Source organism: Saccopteryx bilineata, chromosome 10 (genome assembly GCF_036850765.1).
Source record: "Saccopteryx bilineata isolate mSacBil1 chromosome 10, mSacBil1_pri_phased_curated, whole genome shotgun sequence".
Lineage (NCBI taxonomy): Eukaryota > Metazoa > Chordata > Mammalia > Chiroptera > Emballonuridae > Saccopteryx > Saccopteryx bilineata.
The window spans coordinates 6,120,553-6,131,203 of NC_089499.1; the positions used below are offsets into that span (position 1 = coordinate 6,120,553).

Consider the following 10,651-nt stretch of genomic DNA (forward strand, 5'->3'; position numbering starts at 1 on the left):
AAGGACAAGCAGTGGCTAAATCCCTCATTGTCCCCTTCCCTCTCACACTGGAGGTAGATGAGGTCCTTATGGCTACCACACCCAGGGTCTACAGTCTCTGAACCTCGGGGGCGGGGCTGGGATTCAGCATGGCTGGGCACAAAGTACCAGCAGGAACCAACTCTGTCTTCATTTATTAAAACCATATAGTCCACATTTCTTGGCTCACCCATCCATGGAGTCCAAAGCCCAGGAAGCCTCTCACTGCTTTGCCAGACCCTGGGGCTCTCCAAGAGTCGGGTGTGGCATCTGCCAACCAGCTAGCTTGTGCAGAGACAGGGCTTCAGCTGCCCAAGTGCATGCGTAGCCAGAGCACAGCATTCATGAAACTGTCTGACTCCACTTCCACCTCGGATAGTGCATGGGTACTTTTGGGATACAGAAGGAGCCTGTAGAGGTTGGGCAGTCATGTTTGAGGTTGGAGGGTGCTCCCCTGCTCACCTGCCCACCAGCGGCCAGGGCTGTCTGGATGCACTCACCGAACAGGCACCTTCCGGGCCTTGAGGGCACGGTAATACTCTATGCCCTGCTTGAAAGGCACACGCCGGTCCTCCTGGCCGATCATCAGTAACAGTGGTGTTTTCACCTGGGTGTGTAAGGAGTGATGGTGAGCAGGGCCCCAGGTCTGGAAAGATTGGCAGCACACTGGACAGGGGGAGGACTGTGTACCTGCGGGGTATACTTGATGGGAGACTTGTGCAGCATCTCAGCCCACACACTGAGGTCTGGCAGGCAGTCGTTGTTGAAGGGGAAGCCAGCCTCTACCACACACCTACAAGAGACTGAGCTGATGTGGCATCTCACAGGGGCGTAGGGTGGACAGGAGAAGGGCAGGGACCTATGGGGCACACCCACCAGTCAGGGATGTCAGTGGAGCCCATCATGGAGGCAATGTTGGTCACAGGGTTCCGTGCCACGCAGGCACCATACATCTCCGGATACTGACCAATCAGGTGGCAGGAGAGGAAGCCACCGTGGGAACCACCCATAAGGGCCACACGGCCTTCATCAAAGTGTTCCTCATGAAGCACCTGCTCTACTGCAAACTACAGGGTGGGGGCAGAGTACACACTGCAACCAGCTGCTGCCCAGCTGGATGGAGCCACACCCCCAGCCCCACCCTCCAGCCTGTTCAGAGGCCGAAGCCCCAGCCCCTGCTACCTGAACATCCTTCACATCTTGGTGGCCCACGTTGCCTGGGAGGGAGAGGATGCTGTCCTGGCCAAAGCCCGTGGAGCCACGATAGTTCACTGGAGGCCGGGAAGGGACCAGACATGGTGGTCAAGTGACATTCCCAACCCCCCTGGACACCTTTACACCCATCTGTGATGTAGGCGTTGGGGCCAGCTGGACACAGGCTGTCAGGGGGAAGGGACCAAGAGATTTGAGGCTGCTGCCCAGTGACCACAGCTTTCCATGGGAGTCCCAAGTTAGTCCCTCGTACCACCACGCCATGGGCAGGACAGTTCCCAGGAGTGGTTACCAGGTCTGGCTACAGAGAGGCCTGGAGACTACGGTGGTACCCATGGTGCTTGTACAAACCAGACCCACCCCGTCACCCTGCACAGCCCTACCAGAGCTGTGGGGCCCTGCTCACTCACCTAGCAGTACTGCAAAGCCCATCTTGCAAAGCAAGGCTGGGAAGAGCATCCAGCCCGTGACAAAGGATGAATGGGGGCCCCCTGCAGACAGGGAGCAGAGGGTGAAAGAGCCAGCTTGGGGCGACGGTGAGGGCAGGGGCTCTTAGGCCAGATGCCTACCGTGGGGCATGACCACCATGGGCACCTGGGTCTTATCTGGAGGGTTGCTGGGCTGCAGAAGGATTACTTCAAAGTCAAGGCCAGCTGCAGGGAGAAGGCAGCAGTCAGCAGAGCCGGTGCCACTGCCCAGGGGCTGCCCCGTAAAGGCCTCAGCTCTCGCTGCCGGTCAGCCCCAGACCTCTAGAACAGAGACCTGGCCAAGGCAGCCCACACAGGGACACATGGGCCCCAAGAAGTTCACGCTCCTGCCCTAGACAGGGAATCCCTCTCTGCAAGGACAGCTTTCTGGGTGAGGGGTGGTCACAGACCTCGTATCGGGCCTGTCTTATTTGGGCCTTGGTTTCCCCACCACAGATGAGTTGGCCTGGTGATTCCAAGCTCTGATACTCAGAGCAGGAGACCAGATGCCTGGACACTATACTCCCCATGTCTGTCCACAAGAGGAAGAAGAGTAACCCTTGGAGATAATCCCAAGAAACCCTTCAGTGTGAGCCGTGGGGCAGGAAGCAGGAGGCAGGAAAGGGGGCCACAGCTGCTCTGTGCTGGGGACCTTGGAGAAGGCGTCCCTTGCCCCTGGCCCCGCTCACCATACTGCATATTCTCTTGCTCTGGGGGTGGGTGTAGCACCCGGATGCCCCAGGAGATGTCAGGGATGGGCTCGGCCTCCTCCAGGGACACCCAAACCACCGACTGTTCCTTCCCTGCAGGAGGCAGGAACCCAACTTTCTGCCAAAGGGAAAAAGTATGTCAAGGGCTGCCTCCCTGCCCTTTCACCTCTGCCCAGGGTGGGAGGTGGGCAGTTTTCACAACACTGGGCCTTCTACTCCTCCAGCGGGTATGGCACGGACTCCCACTGTGTGCCGCTATATACAGAGGTACTTGCCCACACCCGTCCCTCTTCCTCTAGGCTCTGCTATCTCCCTATGCTCTGTTAAGCCAAAGGACTGGGCAGTTTCCCAGATGCGCTGTTCTGTATAGAGCAGACCTTAGCCTGTTAGTTCCTTTCCGTGGTGTCAGACCCTCAGGCACCATGCTGGGTTGGGTTCACGTCCTCGCCTCTCACAAGCTGAAAGGCCTCAGTCAGACTCTGGGGCCAGTTCTCTGACCTGGGGACCCCTGCCTGCCTAGAACCCCTGCCTCCTGGGTTGGGGACCACTGACACTCACCAGGCTTGGGGGTAGGCTGGGTGTGGAGAACTGTGCCACCATGAGATCCCGGTCAATTGTGAGCAGCTTCCAGCTTCCACCTGACCCCCCTGGAGAAGGCAGATGCCACTAAGCACCTGGCAGGGCCACCACCTTTCCCACCTACTCCCTGCAAGGCCAGAGTCCTAGGCTGGAGGCACTGTAGCAAGGTGCCCCTTCTGGCCTGAGAAGCAAAGGGATGTCCACAAAGGGACCATCACAAACATCTGAGTACATACAGCCCGGGGTGAGCCTCCCTTAGTCTGTTGTTAATCCAGCAGACACTGGCTATGCCTAGGGACTGCTAATTTTGGGGACACAGCAGGCCACCAGGCCACATCCATCACCACTGGAGCAGTGGCTGCTAGGTCCAAGGGGTAGGGAGCAGGGTATTGATTCTGGGCAGGAGGCCCATGATTCCTAAGCAGGGTCTGGACAGTGTGATACAGTTTGGGAATGACCTTTGGCAGCTTTGAGGGGGAGTGAGTGCAGTCAGGGCAGGACAAGGACTGAGACATCTGAGGAACAGAATCACCACGCCTGGGCCCTGGGTGGCAGAGTTGCTTGTGCCTAAGGTATGAGCACAAAGAGGACTGGCAAACCCTGGCAAGAGGGAGGTTTGTAGATTTGAGGCCACGCTGAGGCAGGGTCAAGACATCTGGAGAAGAGGGGAGCAGGAGAGGCAGGCTGTGGCTGCGTCAGGGGCCTGCACAGGCAGGGTCCTCTGACACTGTCAGTTAAGGCCGCAGGACAGTCCGTGGTGTGGTGGCCGAGAATGCCATCACTTGCCCAGTCCCACCCCTGGCCTGGCTGGCCCATTCACAGCCCCACTCACCAGCCGTCAGGGAAGTCACACTGCCCACCTGGGTGTCCACAGCAAACAGGTCCTGAAGCAGAAAGGAGGCCCCATGTGGCATCATGTCCAAGAGCCCTGTGTATCCCGCCCCTACCTCCTCTCTGCCCTCTTCTGGACCCCTGAGTTAGGCCAGGGATGTGAGCAACTATGGTGATATCTACTCAGTAAATAGCAAATAGCCTGAGGGCCTGGGTTCAAATTGTAGCCCCATCACAAGTTGCTGAGTGACCCTAGGCAAGGTAAGAAATGCCTCTGAGCCCCTTCGAGCCGGAATGAGGACAATAGGACACCACACTGAAAAGGAATCCAAAGCACTGTGGGTGTCCCCACCCGATCCCTGGGGAAAGGCCTTTGCCTCAACTCTAGCACGCCCTGTACACTGGTTAGGGGCCACCCCAGTGCCAGCCCCCTTGTCCCAAGCTGGAAATGCCTGGGGGAGGGGTTGCAGCTACCGTAGGAAAAAAACGGCAAGGAATCTGTTGTGGATACTGTGGGACACCATGACCAAGGATGGCGTCTGAGCCCACCAGAAGAGAGACCCCTCAAGGAGAAGTGAGGCCAGGACAGGGGCAGGCAGGGCCTTAAGGGACTGATGTTCTAGCTTGTGGCTGGTGTTTCATCCAGCAGTGTGCGTATGCTGTCCTCTAGGCCCAGGAGCCATTAGGGTGGACCACAGGGGCTGCTTCTCAACACAGTCAGGGTCCCTCACCTGTCGGCTGCGCTGAGGAGAATCAAAAACCACCCTCTGGCTGTCAGCTGACCAGCATCCCAGAGGCAGAAGGCTGCAGTAGATCCCAGAGAAGTTCTCTGCAAAGACAGGAGGGCTGGGGGCTGCATCCAGGAGAGGTATTGGGGGGCAAGACAGGCCGAGCTGCTGGGGAATTCACCCTTGGCACGTGGGGGCACACTAGGCAATGAGGAGCTGCCGGAAGAGGAGGCTGAGGGGCAGGGGCCCCTGAAGGCCCAGGAGAGGCAGAGCTCAGGAGCGTCTGAGAAACTGCAGGTGCTTAGAGGAGACGCAATGGTTTTCCTATGTCTGCTCACCAGCACCGGCGATCACGTGTCTGTCCATTACAGTGCTTAGCACAGTGGGCCGAAGGAACCCTGGTCTTGATTACCACCACTCATTTAACCCTCACTACAATCCTACAAGGGAGGCAGGGATGACCACCCTCCCCACAGATGGGAAAATGGAAGCTCCAAGAGGTCAGGACATGGTAAATAAGGGGCAGAACTGGGGTTCAGACCCGGTGCCCACTGCTGCATCCTACATCCCTATAGCACGAAGGAAAGAGAAAGAGGCAATCCCTTTCCAGTGGACTCCTGGAGTTCACCAGACCGCCTGAGAAGAGACGCTCACCTCGCACATCCCTGGGACGGTCCAGGACCCTAAGCAGAGCTATGAGCACTGAGACTGTGGCTGGAGCCTACGGCCCAGAGCTTTCCTCCCAGACTCTGCTAACTCAAGGGCTGGGCCTGGACTGATGCTGGGCGGGCACTGGGGGTGGGACAAAGCAGTACCCTTGGCTCAGCGCCTCTCTAGTAGGACATTCCAGCCTAGTGCAGGTTCCCAGACCCCTGAAGGAGCAGTGGCTTTGGACAGCCACTGGAACACTCAGAGAAATCTAACTAGGAACTATAGCATGGGAATGAAACCCAACCCTCAGCCAGCTTGGGCCGCTCTGGTCTCTGCTCTGGGCTGGCTGACTTCCTCCATCGGAACCCTTCTCTATGGTGATGCCCTGCTCCGCACGGAAGCTGGACATGGGGCTGGCGCAGCAGGGAGGAAGACGTCAGAAGGAACCCACGAAGGAAGGGCTGAGGTAACTGGCCCGGCACAGGGAGAACAGATGGCAGGAAGACAGCTGTAGCCTGCACTAACCCGTCCAGCCACATGCCTCTTACCTCCCAGCTGCCGAAGCACAATGTCCACCACCACGGATGTGACCTTGGTATACCAGTCATACTGCAAGAGATCACAATGGTTAGGCCCGCCAGGGGACTGGCAGTGCCCCGAGGGCGCAGAGTTCAGTACCAGTCCTCTGAGGGTACCCAGGGTTATCCTCAGGGAAGGAAGGGAGGGGGGACTTAATATAAGCATAATTTATGTTCTTTCTGGTGATCTGGGCCAGATGTCTGGAAGGACTTCTTTCACTAGGGGCACAGAGCCCTTCTTGGGCAAGAACCCTGTAACTAAGACTCTATAACTGCTCACTATATCCTAGCCCCTTCCCGAGCCCGCCGCATGCAACTGAGAAGCAAAGAGAGAATCATTCCCTTTTTTTTTTTTTTTTTTTTGTATTTTTCTGAAGCTGGAAACGGGGAGGCAGTCAGACAGACTCCCGCATGCACCCGACCGGGATCCACCCGGCACGCCCACCAGGGGGCGATGCTCTGCCCATCCGGGACGTCGCTCTGTCGCGACCAGAGCCACTCTAGCGCCTGGGGCAGAGGCCAAGGAGCCATCCCCAGTGCCCGGGCCATCTTTTGCTCCAATGGAGCCTTGGCTGTGGGAGGGGAAGAGAGAGACAGAGAGGGGGAGGGGTGGAGAAGCAGATGGGCGCCTCTCCTGTGTGCCCTGGCTGGGAATCGAACCCGGGACTTCTGCACACCTGGCTGACGCTCTACCACTGAGCCAACTGGCCAGGGCCCTTTTTTTTCTTTTTTTTTTTTTTTTAGCATACACGCAAGAGGGAGAGAGAGAGAGACAGGGATAACACACACACACACACACACACACACAGAGAAAGAGATAACAGACAGGAAGGAGATGAGAAGCATCAACTCATAGTTGCAGCACCTTAGGTTTTCATTGATTGCTTTCTCATATGTGCCTTGACTGGGGGGGGCTCCAGCCGAGCCAGGGACCACTGCTCAAGCCAGTGACCTTGAGCTCAAGCCAGCAACCATGGGATCATGTCTATGATCCCACACTCAAGCAGCGACCCTGCACTCAAGCTGGTGACCTTGGGATTTTGATCCTGGGTCCCCAGTGTCCCAGGCCAATGCTCTACTCATTGTGCCATCACCTGGTCAGGCAGGGCGGATCATTCTTTTTTTTTTTTTTAATTAATAATTATTTATTTATTTTTAGAGAGGAGAGAGGGAGAGAGAGGAGAGAGAGACAGAGAGAGAGAGAGAAGGGAGGAGGAGCTGGAAGCATCAACTCCCATATGTGCCTTGACCAGGCAAGCCCAGGGTTTCGAACCAGCAACCTCAGCATTTCCAGGTCGACGCTTTATCCACTGTGCCACCACAGGTCAGGCAGGGCGGATCATTCTTGTAGACAGAAAATGCTCCCAAGGTGGGGAGCCTCAACAGTGCAAAGCCCCCACCCACGCCAGCTGCGCTCTCGGTGTCCAGGCACTGCCTTGGGAGGAGAGGCAGAACTCACACCAGCACTGCACCCGGGAGAGGAGGTACACTGAGGGACCCATGAGGAGCCAAGGCTGAACTCCAGTTCTCACTCAGCATCCCTTCCTCTTGCACACCTCCCCCCACCCACCTCCAGCTCACCAGGCACAGCTGGCTACACTGATGATGGGGGACCAGAGATGGGTACCGCAGGTAGACGATGCGACACTGGTCTGGACTCAGCCGGGGAGAAGAGACAGCCAGAGAGTCATCCGACAGGAGCTCTGGACCACATGAAAACGTGAGCATCATGCAGGCTGGCAGGGCCAGCGCATGTTAGCAAAGCACAGGTGGGTGCCAGCACTTACCACACTTCCCCCCGATGAGATCCACATAGTACAGGGCTGACCTGGAACCACCAGAGAGACACTCAGCCTCGAGGCCAGCCTGAGCTTCAAGGCCCCTGAGCCTCGTCCCACTTCCTCACCTGCGATTGGTGCAGAAGCGGATGCCCAACCGGTAGGGCTCGTGCTGCCAGCCTACGAACACCACGCCTGTGTCTCCAGGGGCCCAGAATGCCTGTGAACAAGACCACAGGGCAGGTATGAACACAGGACGGTAGCTCAGGCAGGGCCCTCAGGCCCCAGGAGAATGGAGGTGGAGTCAGCGCTAACCTGTCCAGGGGACACACTCTCAGGAACTCCTTCAAGCACAGAGATGTTACCACTCTCGACATCCAGCACGCAGAGCACCGGAGTGCTTTTGGAACCCATGCTTTCTCCCCAGTCTTCATAAAATACAAACTGATCCCCCTGAGAACACAAGATATTCAATGCCCAGCCCATCTTGCAAGAGCCTGCCCTGTCCCCTAGAAGCCAGTGCCTCCCTAGTTCTGACAGGTACAGTCTGGGAAGAGGACACACTGAGCCCCAGGGCCGCCCAGCAGGGCCTTCACGGACTGGCCACAGCCCTGAGCACCTTGATGGCCTGGTCTGGCTTCTTCGGCGTAGCCATCTCATCATCACTGCCACTGACATCCAAAGCTTTGGTCTGAAAGAAGGACTCAGCCTTAGGGCGCTTCTTCTCTGCCACATACAACAAGTGTGTTTCTGAGTGTGACCAGGACAGGCAGCCAAAGCAGTCTGGGTGAGGAAGGGTCAATCAGGGGGTGCCCTGGGCTATGGCTGCCCCTTCTGTCCACCCTGCCTGCTCACCAGCCAGCTGCCTCACCATCCTCGTACACAGGCCCATGTTTTTCCAGCGCCGACAGATTGAAGCTCTTGAGCTTCCGGTTCTTCTCCCAGACCTGAAGACATCTGGGCATCAGGCTGCCTGCCCCCCAACATAGCCTTACGTGTAGGCTGAGCCCCAGCTGCCCACCACCTGGTCCCATGTAGACACACCTCCAGAAACTGCTTCTCCTCCCCCGGGCCTGCGCTCCCAGCCTTGCGCAGCACAGCCTTCATGGCACCTGAAGGAGACTCTCTGCTCAACAGTCTGAGAAAGACACAGGTGGTAGGTCAGGATCGTCTCCCACCTACCGATAGCCCCATCCTGTCCCCTTACTGGCCACAGCCTCTTAGTTAAGATTCTTGAGGTTCTGGCCCCATAATAACCCCTGTAACCCTTCTAACCCCCCACCATGGTAGCTGGCCTTGCCTCTCCTCCCCAGGGCACAGACTCTACTCTCCTCAGCCTCCCTAGGCGTCCATGGGCTCTGCTCTAGGCCCAAGTCTGGGGCAAAACTCCAGTGCTTCTCAGGCCATGTCACTAGAGACTGAATGAGTTTCCAAAGAGCCAGAATCTGGCTCCTGGCCTCCCTTCTGGGCCCTACCCACACACAGGAACATGGTAGGTACTCATAAAAGCCTTGCAGATGGCTGTGGTCTTGCCTTCAAGCTTGTTTCCTCAAACTTACTCCCCCCGGGTCTCGACACTGTTGCCTGCAGGCCCTGCAAACACCACCGAGTCCCCATCGTGGAACACCAGGTACTGGCGGCAGAATCGGATGTTCTCCATACGTTCCAGGTCCCTCTGGGTCCACTCTGTGAGGAGAGACACGAGAGGGCTCAACTTGACCAGCCACCCCAACCTTCATCCACCCCAGGAAGGCCCAGCCCACCTCCCTCCATCTGTCTCCAGATATCCTGGGTGCAGGATAGACAACACTGTGCTACAACTCAAGTCTAGGACACCAGCGCCTGAGATCACGATGACATCTTGGAGAGAAACCACTATGGCCTCCAGCATCCACCCAGAACCATGAGGGAATCCTGGCACATCTGACACAGAGAGATGGGAATGAGCCCCACAAGGCCCATACCCTGCACCCAGGTCTGAATTCTATTCCCACACCCTCAACTTAGGTACTAACAGGCACCATCCCATAATAACGTCTGAACAGCCCTCCAACATACACCCGTGTGCATGGCCCGCTGGGGGGTGCGTGCGCCCTTACACCCCCGCTCCCTCCAAGCCCGGTTTTCCTCCACATGCATGTGTGCCCTGTCAAGCAGCGTGCCCTGTACAGCCTCCTCCTCTCCACCCGAGTGGGCCTGCCGCCCGATGCCCCTCTATACACACACCAGTGTGCACCGTCCGGTAGCGGCCCCCATACTGCGTGGTGACCTCCGGGCCCAGGCAGGCGGCGCTCAGCGCGGGCTGGCGGCTAAGGCCCCGGTACAGCGCCGCCGCCTCCTCGGGCTCGCTCAGCAGCACCTGCGCAGGGGACACACCAGGGTCAGGCCCGGCTCGGGCTGCAAAGACCACGGGAACCGCGAGCCGAGCCCTCACCTGCCGCTCCATGGTCGCGGTCTGGCTCCGGGGCGACGCGGGGCGCGCTGGCGCCCGGAAGTGAGGATTCGGGGGGCGGGGCCTGCAGCGGGCCCCTAAAGTCCACACGGCCGGGACTCGGGATGGGAGGGACAGCGCGCCGGCGAGTGGGCGGGGCCGCTAGCGGAGGGGCGTGGTAAGGAGATGGGTTCCCAGAGAGCACGCGGGAGCTCCGGGTCCCGGGGGCGTCGGGAGGGGAAGGGCAGGGATCTCGAGGAGAGGAGCGGGCCTTTTAGGGGCGCACTGGGCTGCTAAGAGGTGGGCTTGGGGCCACGCCTGTTACTGGACGAGAGGGAATGGGCTTTCCGAGGAGAGGGGGTGGCACAATGCGGGAGCGGGTCATCGGGCTGGGGCGAGGCCGTGAGAGACGACAGGACCCACATAAGAAGGGGGTGAGGTCAGGGTCCAGACTAGGCTGTAAGGCGAAAGGAGCGAAGCCGGGCGGGGTGGGCCCTACGCGCCATGAGAGGGACGGGGTGGAGCCAGGTCAGTGGGATGGAGGAGGCCTGTCCCCGCAGGAATCTCCCGCCGTTAGGGCTGACTTTCGGGCCCCTCCTGGTACAATGCAGGGCCAGCCTTTGCCAGACGGTGCCAGGCTCTGACCTAGGTGGGGCTCGCAGGGAGAC

General features: G+C 58.5%; 1 protein-coding gene across 1 annotated transcript; it reads right to left on the reverse strand.

Moving 5' to 3' along the window:
• Positions 1 to 154: 154 nt before the first annotated feature.
• APEH (acylaminoacyl-peptide hydrolase) lies at positions 155 to 10,072 on the reverse strand. The gene is made up of 22 exons (XM_066244504.1): positions 9,987 to 10,072; positions 9,779 to 9,911; positions 9,112 to 9,238; positions 8,597 to 8,690; positions 8,424 to 8,499; positions 8,172 to 8,335; positions 7,868 to 8,005; positions 7,681 to 7,772; positions 7,562 to 7,602; positions 7,356 to 7,477; positions 5,745 to 5,805; positions 4,549 to 4,646; positions 3,819 to 3,870; positions 2,966 to 3,054; positions 2,387 to 2,525; positions 1,800 to 1,883; positions 1,641 to 1,721; positions 1,201 to 1,289; positions 895 to 1,085; positions 709 to 811; positions 519 to 625; positions 155 to 428 (listed from the first exon to the last, which is right to left on the reverse strand). Exons 1-22 carry the CDS (start codon positions 9,996 to 9,998, stop codon positions 323 to 325), a joined length of 2,199 nt encoding a protein of 732 aa, XP_066100601.1. The 5' UTR covers positions 9,999 to 10,072; the 3' UTR covers positions 155 to 322.
• Positions 10,073 to 10,651: the final 579 nt, after the last annotated feature.

What these genes read in the sequence shown, in the direction of transcription:
- APEH (XM_066244504.1), bottom strand. An exon ending in TGGGCCTGTGTACGAGGATG is followed by an intron (nt 8,336 to 8,423) that starts GTGAGGCAGCTG and finishes TTCCTCACCCAG; the next exon opens with ACTGCTTTGGCTGCCTGTCC. An exon ending in GCAAGAGAATATGCAGTATG is followed by an intron (nt 1,884 to 2,386) that starts GTGAGCGGGGCC and finishes TTCTCCCTGCAG; the next exon opens with CTGGCCTTGACTTTGAAGTA.